The sequence below is a fragment of the Leptonotus elevatus genome, chromosome 14 (assembly GCF_054856555.1).
Source record: "Leptonotus elevatus isolate MCC_2025b chromosome 14, RoL_Lele_1.0, whole genome shotgun sequence".
Lineage (NCBI taxonomy): Eukaryota > Metazoa > Chordata > Actinopteri > Syngnathiformes > Syngnathidae > Leptonotus > Leptonotus elevatus.
In genome coordinates, this window is record NC_141252.1 from 4,288,214 (window position 1) to 4,307,779 (window position 19,566).

General features: G+C 44.4%; 1 protein-coding gene across 1 annotated transcript in view; it reads right to left on the reverse strand.

Annotated features, from left to right (window-relative positions):
• eif2ak3 (eukaryotic translation initiation factor 2-alpha kinase 3) overlaps window positions 1-19,566 on the reverse strand; it is a 32,042-nt gene that overhangs the window by 3,680 nt on the left and 8,796 nt on the right. Inside the window, exons 2-17 of the mRNA XM_086095023.1 lie at window positions 14,634-14,763; window positions 8,521-8,715; window positions 8,091-8,221; window positions 7,093-7,342; window positions 6,860-7,022; window positions 5,513-5,638; window positions 5,313-5,435; window positions 4,987-5,213; window positions 4,724-4,833; window positions 4,051-4,173; window positions 3,835-3,984; window positions 3,184-3,754; window positions 2,609-2,782; window positions 1,509-1,682; window positions 1,312-1,413; window positions 299-361 (exon numbers count right to left, since the gene is read on the reverse strand). Of these exons, the coding sequence (XP_085951149.1) occupies window positions 299-361; window positions 1,312-1,413; window positions 1,509-1,682; window positions 2,609-2,782; window positions 3,184-3,754; window positions 3,835-3,984; window positions 4,051-4,173; window positions 4,724-4,833; window positions 4,987-5,213; window positions 5,313-5,435; window positions 5,513-5,638; window positions 6,860-7,022; window positions 7,093-7,342; window positions 8,091-8,221; window positions 8,521-8,715; window positions 14,634-14,763 (2,812 nt within the window). The remainder of the gene's footprint in view (window positions 1-298; window positions 362-1,311; window positions 1,414-1,508; window positions 1,683-2,608; window positions 2,783-3,183; window positions 3,755-3,834; window positions 3,985-4,050; window positions 4,174-4,723; window positions 4,834-4,986; window positions 5,214-5,312; window positions 5,436-5,512; window positions 5,639-6,859; window positions 7,023-7,092; window positions 7,343-8,090; window positions 8,222-8,520; window positions 8,716-14,633; window positions 14,764-19,566) is intronic.

Genomic DNA, 19,566 nt, shown 5'->3' on the forward strand with positions numbered 1-19,566 from the left:
ATGGATTAGTAGAATAATAACAATTATTATAAAAGTATAATATTAAGAGACCAAATTTGTAATTTTACAGGAAAAAACTGACAATTTCAGACAAAAAAAAACACATTATGAAAAAAATATATAATAATTAAAAAATGTAAATATTGTATTTTAGAGGGGGGAATAAAAATTAAATTTAATGGAAAGAAGTCTTAATATTCCTCCCAACATAGAACAATTTTTCCTTTTAAATTGAATTATTTTCTTGTTTCAGTGTGAAGCAAAAATGAACAGTAGATGGCAGCAGAGGGCCACTGACCTCATGGAAGTTGTTTTTGGAGAAAGATTCTGGGAAGCGTTGTGATCGGACCTCCATCAATGTCTGCAGGAAGACATGACAACTCATGTCAACGCCATCACACAAGAAATGCAACAAGACACACCAAAAAATGTGTTGGGGCTTTTTTTTGTCAAAGAAAACACGTGAAAGTGTAAAATAATGCAGACAAGAGTCACATGTGCTGACTCAACATGTGTGTGACGCAATAATTAATTAAGTCAACTTTGAGTTAAATGGTATTCTTCTGACTATGCTAAAACATTGTAAGGTGAATGGAGTGAGGTTCCCCATGTGGGTGAAGTTAGAGCAACAGTAAATCCAGTCAAATTTGATGCCTTGTGAGTGAATGCTTTCATCTTCTAACTATGCTAAAACAGGGAAAGCGTGAATGGAGTGGGTTCCCCAGGCAGCTGAATTTAGCGCAACTACATCCCAAAATAGACTCAAGTATGACCATCCTGTGTGGATTTTTCCTTAAATTGTTAAAAAAAAAAGGGTGCAAAGTGAGTGGAATATGGTAAAAAAAAGAACTGGTTTAATCGTTAATAAGTGAATGGAATGAGGTTCCTTAAACTTGTCAAATTAGCGCAGTACTTCTGAAAAATCATGTTGACTATTGTTATCGTGTGAGTGGATTTTTTCATCTTCCATGGTTAAAAAAAAGTGAGCGGAATGAGGTTCCTGAAGCGGTTGAAGTTAGCATCACAGTACTGAATAATCATGGTGATTTTGCTACAGAGTGAGTGCATATCATTTTATGCCTTGTGAGTGAATTATTTCATACTCTGACTAAACAGGTAAAAAGTGAATGGAGTGAGGTTCCTCAGCAATGGAGTTATGCAACACTATATCTTAATAACTTTGTCAATTTTGTTACCTTGCACGCTGATGTTATCCGCGTGACTATACTGAAGACTGCTACAAAATGAACGGAATGAGGTTCCTTGGGCAGGTAAAGTTAGCGCAACATATTTTTTCTTAACCACACTCACCCTCACTCTTTCCATCTGCGTCCTAAACGGGTAGAGCAACTCAAATAGGATCAAGCCCAGTGAGTAAATGTCCACTTTGTGCGAGTACGACTGTCCGGAAAGCTGCCAGGAGAAGGAAAAAAACCCAAAACAGAATTAAGAGTAGAAACTAGAAAGCCATGTTGAAAGCACAAATGTTTTTTCCAGCGGTGACTCACCTGCTCAGGGCTCATGTAGAGCTTGGTTCCCACCTGACCCGTGTGTCGTGTGAGAAGCGGCGCCGGCGTGAGGGCACACTGCTCGCGCTCGTCCTCTTCGTGCTCCATGGCCGTCACCAGGCCCAGGTCGCCCACCTTCACTACGTCGTCCACCGTGAAGAAGATGTTGGACGGCTGAGGGACACAAAAAACAGAGAATGTTGTTAAGTGAATGGAGTGAGGTCCCCCCCCCCCCAGTTGGGTGAGATTAGCACAACACTAGATCACCCAAACTCAATCTCAATTTTATTTAGTATTTTTCATTTTATGAATATGATTTAAAAAAAATAATTGTATGTAATGAATGGAGTGAGGTTCCCCAAGCAGGTGAAGTTAGCACACTAAAAAATCTGTGGATTGTGTTGCGTTGGGAGTCTGTTTTCAACTTTTGATGATCTTGTCACCTTGTGAGTGGATATTTTCACATTATAAAACAGTTGGTGTAAAATGAATGGAGTTGGGTTCCTTGAGCGGTCATAGTTAAATAAACATTTCAAAAGTCCTGTAAATTTGTGTTCAACGTTTTCTTTTTCCGACTATTCTAAAACTGGTGAAGAGTGAATGGAGTGAGGAACCCGAGGCGGGTGAAATTAGCGCCACTCGATGTCTGACAAATCCTGTCTATTTTGTTACCTTGTGATGATGTTTTGGTCTATGTTAAAACAATTGATGTAAAGTAGACTTTTGTTCCCCAGGCTTCATGAATACTGTCAATTTTGAGAGGATGTTTTCATCTTCCGCTATGCTAAAACTGGTATAACGTGAATGGAGTAAAGGTTCCCTGGGGCAGGTTACGCAAGCACAACATTAAATCTGAAAAACCATGCCAATTTTGTCACCTTGAAAGTGAATGTTTTCATCCTGACTTCAAAAACTCTTACAGGTGAATGGAGTGAGGTTCCACAGGCCGATAAGTTAGCGTATCAAGAACTGAACTAGCTTTCATATGTTTACATATTTGTCTACAAAAATCCGTATTTCCATTTTCACATTTGGCTGGTGCGTTTAAATGTATTATGTTTAGCTTTGAGCCTCGGGTTCCACTTCTTTTGCGTGTTTACCTTGAGGTCCCTGTGCATGAGGCCCTTGCTGTGGAGGAAGTCGACGGCTTCGGCAATCTGGAGGAAAATGTCCAGACACTGGTTGTGCTCCCTCTGCTCGGGGAGGCAACGCTGGGCCATCCAGTCCTTCAGGTTCTCCTTGCGGCACAGCTGCATTTGGATGTACAGATACACCTGCACGCGGGACCAAAACAATGAGTGGACTGCCGCTCGTCTGTCGACGGCATTTACTTCAAATTGAAACTGGACACAAAAATTGACACTTTGAACCAAAATGGCAGATTTCTTGTGTGTTTTCCGGCGTGGCTTGGCGTCTACTCATGATAGACACATATACCAAATTTCAAATTGGCTTTGGAGACTTTTTTTTTTTTCCAATTCTAGAGGGTGCTGTTGAGCCAAAATGGCCACTCCCTGTCTTTTTAAACATGATTTCATGATTCTTTTTGAAAGACATGTCTACCAAATTTCATGTTGCCAAGTGAAACAGGAGCTGCGAATTGTCAAAATGTCAAAATGCGTTTTTGACTCAGGAAAAGCAGATCAGGAACAACAAAGACACCAAAATGTCAAACCTTGGGAGAAGGTTGTACTCGTTGGCTGGCAGGAGTGACGGGCAGCGCCAACGCGAGCGAGTTGGGCCGAGGCGGCGAGGAAGAGGAGGGCCGGCTGTTCTCGGGCAGTCGTGTGCGCGACGAAGACCAAGAGGCCTTCCCGACGCTGGACGGGTCCGGACGGGTGGAGCCGGAGGCCGAGTCGTCCTCCGCGTCCACCTCGACCCCGGCGTCACGGTCGCATCCCGAGTCCTCAAAGACGATGTCGAAGGAGGACGAGGTGCAGTCGCTGGGCCGGTGTGGCAGGCACAGGTCGAACGAGTCGGGCGTGTCCGCGCGGTCCGGCTCGGCCAGGCTGTCCGGTTCGGACCCGAGGCTGTTGTGGCCCAGAAGCGGGTGGATCGACACGTCGCCATTGAGGCCCGAGCCTGCGGCGGCGTAGGTCGGCGGGTGATGACGATTGCACCCGTTCACAATCGGACCCGCGGCGCCGCCGTCCGAGGCGCTGCATGGCGACACAGAGTTGGACACGGGCACTTTGACGGACAGCGCCTCCATGTGGTCCACGAAGCTCATTGGCGACTCGGTGGCACTGCAAGACACAAATCCGTCAGGCGGATCCGCACCAGCCGTTGGGCTCAACTCGGGCCCGGGCCCAGACGTCAGCCTCACCTGGCGTCCTGCAGCCACCTGTGGTCCATCTTCTCCTGCCATCCCTCGGGGGGGCTCTCCTGCCAGGCGTTGAAGTAGCGAATGATGCCGGGATGCTCCAGCTTGGCCAACGCCTTCACTTCCCGCATCACCTTCTCGCGCGCCACCTCTCTGTTGCGACAACATGGTCAGGACGGCGTTGGCGGCGGAGGAGCGACGGCGCGAGAGAGACGTCACCTGTTGGGCAGTCGGATCCTCTTGATGGCGTAGTTGCAGTCGTCCACTTTGTTGCGCGCTTCGAAGACCACGCCGAAGCCGCCGCGGCCCAGGCACTGCACCGGCTCAAAGTCCGTCAGGTACCTGGAGAAAAGTGCGCGCACGATTTTACATTTAAAAATGGCTCCAAACAATCACTCCATTATTAAAATGGATGTCGTTATATTTGATAATCGATTAATTTTGACAGCTCTATTTGCTGATTAGTTTCCGCAATTCTGATTTAATGCCGTTTTTAATGCAACATAAAGCTAATTGAGTTGCTTACAATATTGAATTGTAATGAATTGCCTTATTTCCATAGTTAAGACCCGATTCAATTAATTGCACGTTATATCTGTTCTAAATGTATTTGTTTCACGTTTGTCATACTCTTGTCGTGGTATCTTTTAGTTCATTGATCAAGGAATTTTATAGTAAGTAAGACAGTAAGTCAACTGGTGGACTTTATATGGAAAATAAAGCAACAATCGTATTTCAATTCTTATTGCCTTCTGACATCGTATTTCATTTTTAATGCAAATTTTCAATGATTCGATTTTCCAAACGGCGATGAATCGAGCAAATTCGATTCATTGCCCAGCCTTAACCTCTGGTAACCTTTTATTTGTAGCAATCAACGCTAATGACGTACCTGGACACATATTTGCTGGAGCGCGCCTCCTCGGAGTCCGGCTCTTTGGAGTCGACAACCTCCAGGTCGGTCTTGTCGGTCTGGCACTGCGTCTCGGACTCTTTACGTTGCTTTGTAAGGGCAAGAAAAGGAGGAGGCGGACAAACGTCAAGCGAGATCAGCTGTCATAAAATGAACATTTTTAGTTGTCAAGTCTGACGCTTCATTTGGTCCAAACGGTCGTCATGTAGGAATGGCGCGCGCTCGTCGGGGTCGGTTCTTACCCTTACGCCGACCGAGGCCGACGGGTGGAAGAACTTGCGCACGACGTAGGTGGTGGCGGCGATGCAGAAGACGATGGTGCCCAGGATCTCCTTCCACCAGGGCAGGAGCAGCACCGGGTCTTTGTTCCTGCCGCGCTCAGGCTGCGCCCCGCTTCTCTTGATCACGCTCACCGCGCTGTCCCGCTTCTCCCGGTAGCGCTTGCTGTAGGGGAAGTAGTAGCCGTTGTCTACGGAAGGAAGAGACGGCGGTCAGATGGCGACGTCGAAGGGACGGACGGACGGACGGACGGACGGACGGACGGACGGACGGCTCTCCAGAGTCTCACCGTAAGGATACTGCAGGATGGACAAGGCGCCGTTGCTGTACTCGTCATGGGAGAACTTGTCGTTGTTCAGGCACTTGTCAAACTCGTCCGAGCCGACCAAGGCCGGGGTTCGAGACGGCGAATCTGCGGGAGAAGAGCGCCGGTTGGTTGCGGCGTTGCCGTCATCCTGGCTTGCCGTACGTGCCGGCCGCTCAACTCACGGACGAGAGGCTTCCATTTGACGGTGGGGAGCGGGATGATGTCCTTCTCCGACCCGATGCCTTTCGACGGGAACTTTTCCGTGATCCTCACGGAGGACTGGAGGTAGAGTTGTCCCTGGAACATCCCTTCAAGGGGGCACACGATGGAACCGTGACTCCACAAATTGACGATCGACTAACAAATTCACCTTTTCTGGTTTTCTGTTAAAGGATCTTTGTGCGCTTTTTTTTTTATTATTTTTTTTAATCGCGACTGCCACCTATGGCCCAAAGCGTAACTGCAGCATCCGTGTCAGGCTGGTTCATGGTGCGCGTGCGAGTACGTGCACCATCTCAAAGCCACAGTTGACAAACAAAGACATGACTGTTATGTGGCCATGTTTTTGAATTAAAAATAGAACATATAATGATGTTCTTGGGAAACTATAGAGTGTATAGTATAGTGTGTTGCTCCTTCTGGTGTGTGAGCCTTGGCCACCTGGGGGCAGTATAATACAATCCTAATACATATTACAAGGAGATGGTCACAAACTTTCAGTAAGAAGAAACAATCCTGGTCGCTCTTTGCAGAGGATAAAGAATAAATGCCTGTTTGTACTGTTATATTATGGATATTCTTGAAAATCATTGCCCAAGACCAGTTCAGTTCTATTAAAATGTTCAAATTAAATACTACAATTATTAACTTTAAAAACACATTTTGCCACTTGCTATCGACTGAAGATGACATCACGTGTGCTCATGGCTCAGCTAACAACCAACCAGTTTGCGAACATCACATGACCAAACCCGGAAAACAGGTGAGCCGTGATTGGTCGTTAGCTCGGAGCACTTGTGATGTCACTTTTCAAATGAATTATAGTCAACATATTAACTACTTTATGTGGGGAAAAAATACTTACTGCTGAAAATGGCTAAACTTGTTTCTAATGAACAAGCAACTAAGACCTACTAAGCATTTTTAAAATGTATTTATGGATTGACAGTGCTGTGCAATTAACCAAAATTCAATTTCAATTTCAATTATTACACTCTGCAAAATCATAAACAAAAATAAAAGATTATTAATAAAAAATTGGAAACAATTGAAACATTTTAAATAACTAATTTAATAATTCTTGTTTGGTCCAAAAAGAACTTGCATAATTATAGTGTTTCAAAGAAATGTATTTCTCTTAATATTTGTTAAATGTATAAACATTTTCTTGTTTTGAACCCAAAAAAAATATCGCGATTTCAATGATGACCAAAAGAAGCGCGTTGAATATTTTCCTCATAATGGAGGTTGACGGTCTTGCAAATAGACTTTGGCAACGAGCTGTGATGTCGGCGCAGGTGCGGACGTACCCAGGTAAACGCTGGACGCCGACGCGTCTTTGGAGGCGTCTGGATTGTCGTCGTCGTCGTCGTCCGTTTCCGACTGGTTGCTGTAGGCCGTGTCGTCAAACAGGCTAATGGGGGTGACTTTGCCGCCGCCCACCAGCCAGGCGGAGGCGATCGGAGTGCAGAACTGCAACAAGACCAGTCATTTAGTTGCCCCGAACCGTACCGGACGGGGAAAAGACATTTTCCAAGGTCACCTGATGCTCCCAGACCAGCTGGCCGTCAGGCTCGGCGCTGAAGGCCATCACCTTCCAATCGGGGACCGACACCTTGATGACCAGGTCGAGGTTGTGGTTCTTCTTGTTGTCCGCCTGCTCCGTGATAATGGTCGGCGACGCCCCCCGCCGCCAGGAGTCGCCGTTGGCCACCTCTCCCTCCAGGAAGTTGATGGCCGACTGCGCCTCTGGGAGGAGCTTCAGCTCAAAGTTTCCCACGCTGAAGTTCCATCTGAGAGCAACGAATAAGACGTCGTCACCGTTGCGTGCAAAAAGAAGGCTACGAAAGGATTTTTTTCCCTTTTCGGACCGATGATATCAATGGCAGTTAACTCATTCACTGGCAGCCATTTTCACTGACGCAACCCCCTTCGCTCCAGGCTGGGTTTTTTGGACTGATTTTGCAAGGCCCACAGAACATTGTGTTCCATTGCTATAAAAACCTGGAACCTACCAAAAGAAACATTCGAGTCTCATCTTTCATCAGGAAATATTTCTATCTGTTTCCGTTTTGCTGCAATTAGCATTAAAATATAGCCAAGTTTCATCAATATTCACATTCCTGTCAAAAAGAGCGTGTTTTTAACATGGCCCTGGCTGATCTCTTATACTCTGCTGCCACCTGCTGGCCTTTTTTAAATTATTTTTTTAATTTTTTTTGTTAATACCATTGCTTTAAGCCACCTCAGAAGCTGCATCAAAACCTTCTGTATGCTCTTGCATTAAAAAACAACAACTTGTTAATACATTTTTGGGAATTAAAGACAAAGTATTAAAAAACATGTTTACATGTTTTTGGGTTTGAATGAGTTAATTGTCAAGAAAGACCTTTCATTCTTTCACATGATTCGCCGATGGGTCGACCCGTCACAGCGTAGCACCAAACACTGGCAAGGAAGACTTGCCCAATTTCACATGATTACTTTTTGCCTACCGGCTAACCGATACCTTGAAATAAGAACCTAGAAAATACTACGCACTTTTCCACTCCTGAGCGGGGCCTGATGGCTCGGACGGTCTTCTGGGTCCTCTGAAGCAGGAGCACGTCTTCGCCCTCCGTTTCCTCGGACCCCCAGCGGCTGCAGCCCACCGCGGAGCAGATGTAGCGGAGCTAAAGAGGAGGAGGACGACGACGACACCATTTCGGTTCAACAGGCTTACCCATCATTTCGCTCCACTGTTCATAATGTGAACAAGGCTTTTATAATTTAACGGAAACCAACGTAATAACTAAAAAAATAAAACTAAATGTAAAAAAAATCAAAAAAACGTTTTCAAAAAATCTAAACTAACACTCTAAAACCAAAACTGAAAAAAAAAAAAAAAGAAGTCAAAATGAACTAACAGCGTTTCTTCTTTCTCTCACGTCTCAAAACAATGGTATCGCGCGTACCCCGACCATAAACGTACCTTGCCGCTGTATGCGCCCAGGCCGTAGGTGGTGAGCGACTTGCCGCCGACCAGGACGGTGTCTTCGCCAATGCGGTAGGACGACTCCAGCAGGGACTCCACGCTGAAAGGCACTGCCTCCATGCTCTCGCGGTCGCGGTTCCACTGGAACAGGGCGCCGTCCAGAGACGGGATCACCATCTTGCTGCCGAACACCTGAAATGGACACCAACAAAGAAAACGTTCGCTTTCTAATATGAACACTTTTTTCCCCGGTAATTTCCAGACAGAATTAAGTTGCTTATCCAAGTGACTGTGTGTTACTATTTTTATCTCAAGCCTTCAAAATAAAAGCATCCCAGTCAAATAAAACCGTTGACAAAATCCAGAAGACTAAAAAGGTAACTTGTAATCTCAGTTACTTTTAAACTCAAGTAAACAGTAACTAAATTACTTTTCTTGCTTCTTACTTCTGCCGTGCAGCTGAGCAAATTGCTCTTCTTTACGTTAGCGTTTAGCGGCAATTAGCGGTGAAATGGTTTAGCGATGAGCCGTGACCACATTTCAAATGTTTAGTATCACCGTTTTATATAGCAATTGTCATTAGCAACCTATTTAGCATCTCCAAGACGAAGTTGCTATGTCACTGGCTCCTCTTTGTATTACGTGGACTAGCGAGTCATTAGCGATAGCGTCAATAGCTAACAGAATAAAGTTCGGTGGTGTTGATTTGCTCCCACTTTGTTTGAAATTTTGATTTATCTTCGGGGGTTTTTTTCTTTTAAAAAACAAAAACAAAACAAAAAAAAAAGATTCATCTTCGGTTTAGCACGCGAGCGTCTTCTTTTCACCTTGCTAATGTTTTGGAGACGTGCTTTTATAGCTCACTCAGCTAAAAACGTGTTTTGTAGCTGCTAATTATCCGGTTAATTGTTACCGTGATCAACAAACGACACTTTTGCTCTACTTTGTGACGCTTCATTTGCAAATCCCACCAATGAGAGAAGAGATCCATGTCACGTGGTTTGTTTTGGATCGTGCTCGTGTGAAAATGTGTTTTGGTTGCCGCTTACTATACTATTCGAAAATGTCCATTATTTTATATTCCAATTGCAATTTTGAATTTGATTTCTTTGTTCAATTGAATTGTTCTGTTTACTCGTTTGACCCGCATCTTTAGCACCAGTGGATATTATACAAAAGTGTGTGTGTGTGTGTTAGGCAAGCCAGGATGACATCATTGCTAAAAAAACTGACCCCAATCCTGGCAGATCAACAGCTTATAAGGGATTGTACGTATAAGACTAATTTAGTCAAACCATCTGAATATTCCCAGTCATTATAGAGCTATTTTTTTGATTTTTTTCTCTCTCCCCAAGCCCGACTTGAGCGTGCCGGTTTGGGACAGTTGCCAGATTGCCAACAGTGAGCGAGAGTGGAAGATTTATGGTGGCTTGAAAGTGCCAGAAGGCTGATTTAGTGGCCGGCGGGCAGAGGTGATGTCATCTCTCAAGATGAGGAGATTTAGTGTGCTAATGAAGAGGGTGCTAACAATGCGCGGTGGGGGGGGGTTTAGCTAGCATGCGGGGGAGTCATCTTGCCACCGACGCTTTAATCCTCGTCTGTGATCAGACGCAACGCCGCTTGACCCGGATCCCCTCTCATCGATCGACTGGTCCGGTGTGTTCATCACGGATGCTTTTGATTTCTTGTTCAAATGCAAAAACTGTAGAATAGGGAGTGGAGCCTGAGGCTCAGAGTTAAACATCTTTATACTGACGTGAACGAGTCAGATCTAATAATTCAAAGGAATGAAGAATGGCTAGCGACAAGTGATTGACACACTTTCTTTTTGGCCTAGAAGAACAACACTCCATTCACTTTTTATTTATTTATTTTTTTTTTAAGCATCACAGTTAGAATTATTCATTGTTGGAAAGAGGAAAAGAGAACATTTGCACACTCTATTCCCTTTAGAACTATGTAAGAATATTGATCTCGCTGGCCATTTTGGTGTCTGAGACGCCACGTTTTGCATTTAGGTCTTGAATCGCTAACTGCAGGCCTGGGAACCTGTCTCCAGTCACTTTCTACCCTTTCTTAGCATTGAAATTAGCATTAGATGAACTATTTGGATTTCTGAGGCTCATAGCTGAAAGTCTTTATATGAATCTATTTGTATGCTAATTTCACTGGCCTGTGGAGCCACATTCCCGTTAGAAATATTTGTTAAAGCATTTCATGTTGTTGGAAGTACGATAGCATATTTAAGTCGCTGGCCATTTTGATGTCTGAGGCTCAGTGCTTTTCACATAAAAGGCATTTACATGCAAACTTTATTGACCTAAGGAACCTCACTCCAGTCACTTTCTACCCGTTCTTAGCATTCAAATTAGCATTAGACATTGTTGGAAAGAGCACGTCTTTCCCTTTCTATTTTGAGTTCTGAGGCTCAGAGCTGAACGTTTTCACCTTCATTTATTGGAACCTCACTCAGTTGGCTTTAGAACTCTTTTTAGCGTTCTGTTGTTGGAACTACGGCACAATATTTTGCTTGCCATTTTGATGCTCAGTGCTTTACCTAAAACTATTTACATGCTAACTTTTAGTGGTCTGGGGAATCTCCCTACAGTCACTTTCTACCAGTTTCTAACACGAAAATTAGCATTAGATATCGTTGGAATGAAGGACGTCTTTGCTCCCCATTTGGATTTATGAAACTCAAGAGCTAAATGTTTTTAGACTAAAATAAACAAATCTAAAATGATCTTTGCAGAGGGATTCAATTATTGATGTGCTAATTTCTCTGGTTGCGGAACCTCACTCCATTCCCTTCGAAGATTTGTATTTTTTTTTATTATTCTCTAATGTTGGAACTGAAAGAATCTACGGTAAGAATCATCCGGTTATTTCCTTCGAGCTCATTTTCTTGGTATCGTTGCCAAAAGCACAAAATTAAATAAATAACCTGAACCAAATAAATAGTCGGAGGGAAATTGGAGCAAGTGGGGAGGAAAATGTCGTTTGTGCTAAAAATATCTGCGGCCCGCCGGAAGACGAATGACTTGCCGGACGCTCGTCCATCACGTCGCCTGATTGTTTGTGTGTGCGTGTGTGTGCGTGTCGTCTCTTAAGTGATGACATCATCTTTGGGCCGAAGCATTACCTTACCATCCTAATCACGCGCGCGCTCATTCACACACGCACACACTCCTTCATCCCTTTACACTCGCCAGGATGATTCATTCAGCTTTGATTGACAACCTCGACCTGACCTTTCAACACACACACACAAACACACACACACACACGCGCGCACACACACACCCACACGCACGCACGCTTCTCTTTCTGCAGACAAAGCTGTTTTGTGTTTGTCGGTCTAAAAAAGAGCAATAAAAATAAAAGGCGAGACTGGGCGCACTGCGGGGGGCGCAGCAGGTGACTGGCTGCCTCCTCCCACGGCGCGTCGGGTGGGGCAGCCAATGGCGCGGCGGCAGAGCCCTCCCCGACGAGACCCTAATCACCGAGCAGACTGTCTGCGCGCACGCGGAAGACACGCCGACGTTACCGCGTCACGTGGCCACGCTGCATTCAGAGAATTAGGACTTAAAAAAAACAACAACACACATTTCAAAACAAACATGCATACAAATGCGTCATGACAAATTCATCACATTCATCGATGAGGGGAAGATTTCCTTCTAGCCTGTCACACTTAAATGCTAACAGGTGAAAATTGAACACACAGCAACGGCAAATGTTCGAAGCTAACTCAACAAGCTAGCAATGATAGCAAACTGTTGTTTGTTACTTGAAAAGCGTTACAGTACATTTGTTGTTTATTTGTCATATTTCCGCCCGCATTATTTGTTGGACGCATCGTTTGGTCTTTGGTCGCCCCCGTCTCATCAAACCGTTTATTGCAAATGTCAAAACACCCTCCTGGTCCTTAAATGATAATGTGAGGATTTGGAACGCGATTTCTCAGAGGCTTTAATCCTCACAAGGAGGATTTTAGTCATCTCAGCAACATTCAACTTAAGACCTCTTTCTTTCTTGGCAGTACAAAACACACGCAGTATTGATTCTCTAATTGAACTCGATTACGGCCGACAAGTTTTTTTCAACAAATCCATCCAAGGATGTTTAAGTTAAAATTTCAAATTGTCAACCACATTTTCTGGGGAATGTAATTAAGGTTAATTAATGAATAATTAAAAAAATTAATAATATAATTATAATAAAATAAATAAAAATAAATAAAACATAAATGTTTACAGTTGGGGAAATTTTGATCTGAAAAACAAATGTTTGTTATATTTTCGAACACAATTTTTGTTTTTTTCTTTGATTGTAATGTTTTTGTGGTCGTGGGAAACCAAAATGGAAATCATGACTACATATCTCTTCAAAAACTGTGATCTCAAGGGATGCATGGCGCCATCTACTGGCAGCTGCCAGTCATTAGAGTGGTTTTGCAAACCTGAATTTCCCATTGAGAAACGTACTTGTGAAATCTATTCATCTGAGACTCCGGTTAACAAATATAAAACATCCACAGTAGTGAAGGACTTAAAACACATCACAAAAAATGGTGGGAGCGGATTCGTGTTTTGTCGTTTTGGTGCAAAACAACCCGAGGATGACGTACGATTCCGAGCAAAAGTTGCCGTTGAAGGTGACATTGGCGTGGAGATGTAAAAGCAAGTTCGCGCTGCACGTCGCTGCGAGCTTCCTTCAGGGGTTTTGACACTTTTTGTCCTCCGAGGACCGTGCGCGCACGCGCACACACACACACAAGACTGACTTTTTACATCTAAAAAAAAGAAAAAACACCTTTAGTCTGAAGCTTTACTTCTAAATTTAGGACGGCAGACTTGACGAGAGGCGCTCGCTCACATATTTCTGTTTTCCTACCCAAGTGTCACGTTGGAACAAAAGAACCGATCCTTATGATGTCAGACTGCGTTTTGCCAACTGTGGTGGTAGGGAAGCTAAAATGGGCGGGGCTAAACACAGTGCTGAAGGCTGATTGGTGGACAGACATCTTGAAAAAAAAAAATTGCTCGAAGCCCTAACCCTTGCTGGAAATCCTAATTGAATTAACACTCCGTCTCAAGACCCCAATTTAAAACCCTAACTTGTTGGTTGAACGCCCTAACCCCATGCTTTGAACCCTAATTGAAACCATGAGTTCAAACATTTGCATCAAAACCTTCATTTGAAATCCCAACCATGGCTTGAAAACCTGACCTTTGATTTGAACCCTAACAACACCTAATCCACGCTTTAACCCCTAATTTAAAACCCTAACATTTGCTACAAACCCTGACCTTTTCTCAAAACGCTAAACTTTGCTTGAAACCCTTAACTTGAACCCCAATCCCAAACTTTGAACCCTAACTGAAACCGTCATTTAAACTGACCTTAAATTGAACGCTAATTTGAAACCCTCATCTTTGTATGAAACCCTAAACTTTTTTTTTATTGCTAAACCCTCATTTGAAATCCTGACCTCACCTTAGCCTAAAAGCAACTCTGGCGGGCGGGTTTGAATGGCAGATGAAGGCGTCAAGCAGAGGTTGGGCTTTCATTAGCCATCTCATCGGCACACACGGGAGCAGGATGGTGGAAGCGCGTCTCTGGAGGCCTTATCACGCCTCTCGTTATGACGACGCTCTTGTGTGGAGTTCACACGAGAAGCGAGTGGCGTCTGGAGCGGTCGCCGCGCCGCCGCTCCAAAGTGGGCGGTTTAAGCCGGCGTGTGTGCGTGTTCCAAGCAGGCTCCGACTGCGTTTGTGCGTGTGTGTAAACCTCAACAAAAGCGGATAATCCTCCGGGCCAAAACGCGCTCCTCTTAGTGTGTGTGTGTGTGTGTTCTCGGCGTGTTTACATGTTAGAAATGTAGGCAACGCCAACGCCTGCTCGACTGTTCAAAGTGCAGCGAGTTCAGCGGCTGCTTTTAAAAGAAGCGCGCCCTGGGATTGCAGGGCGTCCTTTGAGAAAGAAAAAAAAAAAAAAAAGAGAAGGATGCGTCCTTGACCTCCAAATGGAACGCACACAATATAACAACATTCACATATTCTTTATCCTTTGAGCAAAATGCACGTTAGAAAGGTTTCTTCTCGTACCTCCGGTTTGCTGAGGCTGGAGGACACCAGGCACCCCGAGCCGGCGTCGAGGTCCCACTGCTTGCGCCCGTGATTGTGCGGATCCAGCGCCGAGATGCGCCCGTCCAGCGTGCTGATGATCACCAGCGACCTGCGCAAACGACCCAAACAAACGTCAGCACTTTTCAAACCCGAATTCAGTTCAATCAGACACTTCGAAATGTGAAACGAGGATTAAAACACAACTAGAAACTTTTAAACCCGATTTGAAACCCTAATCTTTGGAATCTGATTTCAAATACCAGCTTGAGACCCAAACCTGGCCTGAGCCAGCGAGTTTGAAACCCTAACACGTGAAACTATCTTTTGACATAGTCATGCTGTCTTGAAACCCTAATTTGAAACCCTACCCCTCACTTGAAATCCTCATTTGACACAATTATTTGAAACCCTAATCCTGACTAAACTTAAACACAACCTACACTGGCTTGCAACCCTACTTGAACCCAAACACTGGCTTGGAAATCTCATTTCAAGCAGCAGAAAACCCTAATTACTCACATTACATTATTAAGTATGTCTACAACAATCAAAAAAGTGAAGAATGAATAAAAAGCTGGACTTTCTTTTTTCACTCATTTCTACTTGACAACCCGCTCATGAGGACATTTGGCGAGGTTTTACGACAAGTGGCGCCCAGTTGGTGGGCGGGACTTTGCGACACCTCGGGGACGACGACAGCACAGATGCTCAACAGCCAAAGCGCACATTGCGACTTTCCACGGGCCATTGGTGACATAAAAGACGCCTCATTTACATTTAAACCCCAAAATAAACGCTTTGCGCCAAAGCCTGCTCACGGAGCCGAGGCGGCGCCGCCGCCGCCGCATCCGCAGCCGCCGCCCTTTGTGCCGCACCGGCTGTCAACCAAGCGGCAGGCTGCCGACTATTGATTGGACGGATGCCGCTGCGGGAGCGGAGAGTTGTAGTTAACCAAGCAGCGTCCCGTTGGGGGGGGTTGGGAGGGGCGGAGGTCGGCATTGTTAAGCGGAACGCCAATACAACATCAATCAGCTCAATTGAATACAGAAATCCTAACTGGCGTTTGGTGAGCAAAGGAATGTCCGGAAAATTCTGCTTAGCAACATAAAATTTGGTGGGCATGTCTATCATGATTAGATCCACAAAAAAAGTCTCAAGAACGCATGCCCGAAAAGACACGGGAAGTCAGCCATTTTGTTTTGAATGGACCATTTTAAGGTCATCCAGGGGTCATTCAAAGAATACAGATTTTGTCTGATTACTCGCAAATTTGAACCACCACTGGACATAAATGCGACTCTAAATTTTGGGGGAAAATTTGTTTTTTTTTTTGCAATCGCCTATAAAGATAAACCGAAATTCGTGTCGTGAGAAGCTAACCAGCCTGAAATCCGATTTCCAATTGTCACCCTGGGTCATCTTTAACACTTAAATGAAGGGATAAGAATTCCAAAATTGTCTGTACAGTTTACTTCCATTCATTCCTAGTTTCTTAACTCATTTGCTCCCCGAAACGTATAAAAACTTTCCATTTTAAATATATAACGCTTGACATAATGGTAATTACTACAAAAACGTCCAGCAGGTGGCAGCAGAGTATAAGAGATCAACCAGGGCAGGGCCATGTTGAAAACAAGCTTGTTTTAAACAGATTTGTGAATAATGATGAAACTTAGCTATATTCTAATGCTAATTGCTGCAGAACGGAAACAGATAGAAACTTTTTTTCCTGATGAAAGAAGAGTTTTTATAGCAACAGAACACAATATTCTGTGGGCCAAAATCCAGTAAAAGAGCCGTGAGCGAAATGTATACATGCAATCACTTCACTCTAATTTCTTTCAAATTGTTTCCTCTAACATTTGACACTCATATGGGCAAACGGGAAGAATAAAATGGTGGCGGAGTTTGCATTCATTCCTATGAGGAAACATGCTTCTTAATCAAACTGGTGGGCCTGGAAGGGATCGCACCAGCATCACCGGCGCAAAGCAGCCACTATTGATCAGAAAATTGCCGGAGGATGTGTCGGCTTGGAGACGACTAAAAGATTCATTCAGCCCGATCAATAAGGGGACGTTTCCTCTGATTTTGCATCAAGTCTTCTCTCGGAGGTGAAAAAAAAAAAAAAAAAGACAACACCTGAAATCAATATTTTAAGACCAAAAACTTATCTGAATCACTTTCTCTCCAACAAATTGACCCAAGTGAGACGTTGCCATCAAATGCCAAAGAACACAACTGAAAGAACGTAAAACATTCTCCAAAAATGCAAACACAGTAACAAGCCGTCAAAGACAAAATGTTCACCACCTCCCCCTTAAAAAAAAGAAAAGAAAAAATAATCTGCTCCTGGCATTATCTGCCGTGCTAAGAAAAACATTGTTTTTGCTCTCTTGGCCGCCAATGAAAAAAGGAATCAACTCGTCCTTTCTATTGGCTGTCAGAGCCTTTCGCATATAAAGCGGATTGGCTGTTGCTAAGCAGTGGCTTTCGAGACCCGCCCCCTTTCAAGTCCTGCTCAGGAAGAAAAAGAAGAAGGAGAAGAAGTCACAGAGTACGAGTTGAGATGGAGATCAAAAGCTTTTGTGGACTGCCGATAAAGGATGAGAAAGGGGGGGGGGGAGAACGAGGGTGGGGGGGGGGGGCATAGCATCGTAGCATGACGCTAATGGAGTAAATGAGCAGCGGCCAAGCCAAACAAAAGACAACAACAACAACAAAAAACTACACATAAAAAAATTAAATAAAGAAATGCCTCACACAGTGTTTACAACTGCCGGCGGTTTCTTTTCAACCGTGCTTGTCAAAGCCTGGCGTTGGCGAGCTGCAAAATCATTAACAATAAATCACCGTGTTGTATCATTTCAAAGCTCGACACCCAACATGCGGCAGCCAACAAAGACAAACCTCATACATCAATGACCATCTTGGTTTTGTGCCAACTGACTCCAACGTACCGTCACATCCGTCCCCCAAATGACCGCATTTGACGATTATGTCACAAATGCAATCTCGTTTTCAAGACGTGATGTCGAGTTTGTGTTCATTTTGGGAAATTCGGGATTTGTTCACATCGAAATGTCTTCCGTTGTTGCACTTTGACTTCAATGTCATAACGTTACAAGATCATTTAAGATTTAAGATAAGATTGCGACAATCCCAGCAAAATACAAGTCTTTGTTTTTAGAGGGGGGAAAAAAACGACTATTGTCATTACAACTTCCGTAAAAATGAACGAATTTGTTATGGCAACATTCTAAATTGTTTTTCTTTTTTCAAGACTATTTGCTTGTTTGACGTTCGGATGATAACGCGAGTAAAATGGCTTCTCCGGGCCCAAAACGTTTGCGACGACATGGCAAGCACCAAATGCTAAATCAGCACTGTACAGACTTTCATTGTTTGGGGAACGTTAACTATTCCGTACCGTATTGGTTGTCACGGAACTATTTTGAATTGCATTCAAGCGCTTCATTGAGACAAAAGTAGTCATTTGATGGCATTCTTGGAGCCCAAAAACGACCTTGAAGAGAGTGGACAATGCTCTGCCGCCCTATTGTGGCATCTCCTTGGCAAGGAACTACGTAGAAGTGAGTTGAAGTGCTTCATTTAGACAAAAAAATAGTGCTTTGCCGCCATCTTCCTGCCAAGGGAGTACATTCAAGTGAATTGAGGAGCTTCATCAGACAAATTAGCAAATAAACCTTTTCAGAACGGGTGTCATAATAAATACGAATGGAACAATGCTATAGTTAGAAGAGTTTTAGCACAGCGCAAGCTAACGTTTGACAAAATTGAACGAATCATTTCGCAACAATGACTCCTCCATCGAGATCTGCAGAAGCGGAACCGGCAGCGTTGGTGGGAAGAGAGAAAGGAGGAGCGGGAAGAAGGCTGAGGAGGGGGTCGTCGTCTGCCAAACGGCGGCTTGTTAGCGTCTTTGTTAGCCCGACGCCGTCAACGTGTCATAATAGCGGCGAGCGCTTCTTCAATCACAACGGAGCGCGAGGAGCGCGGAGCCAATTAGCCTCGCTCTCACCGCTCCTCGGAGACAAGCGCGCACTCAGCGGAGGTGTGAAAGTCAGCTGTAAACACACTCCATTGAAAGAAGCAAGCAGCGTGTTTACATATGCCAGGTCTCCGAGGACAGTCGCCGCCGCCAATCAGGGGGCGGCGAGCGCCGGCCGCCAGCCAACGGGGCCCGTGTTGTTCTCCGGCGCCCGGCCCAATGGGCAGGCGGCTGCGCGCCGGGCCGGCCAATGGCGGAGCGGGGATGCTTGTAACCATGCGACCGGGCGAGCGGCGCGTCGAGGAGCAACAAAAATACGAGCGCGTGGGGAGCACGTGCATGGTGGGGAGAAAGTTATGAATGCGGCGATCCGCCGGCCGCGCCCAACATCGGCATCCGCATCAGCGCCGGCATCCGCAACAGAGTCCAAATCAAATTCTGCCGCCAAAATGCACACTGCCATGCTTTCATGTATGAAGTGATTAAAAAAAAAAAAAAAAAAGGAAAAATAAAACCTTTACAACTCTCTTTACACATCTTTATTGAGAGTCAGAAAAATAATGGAAATTTATTGTGCACAATAATGAAAAATTCTTATCAAAGAAAAAAAAAAGTGTGACATGAAAGTGCTAATAATGCACAAGGAGCCATATTAGGCAGATGATAATATTAGTGGACTAAATAGCACTACACAAGGCAAGGAAACACATTTGGCAACTGAATAATGCAAAATGGAGGTGGTGACGTGACATTAAGGTATATTAATTATACTTTATACGGTTGCATTATTTTTATGTCATGAAAGTAGGGAAAAAAAGTCAAACGGCACTTTGTAGGACAAGGACATATTTTTGTCAGAAAGTAGTTATTTAATATGTTTTATGCATCACCACGAGTCTA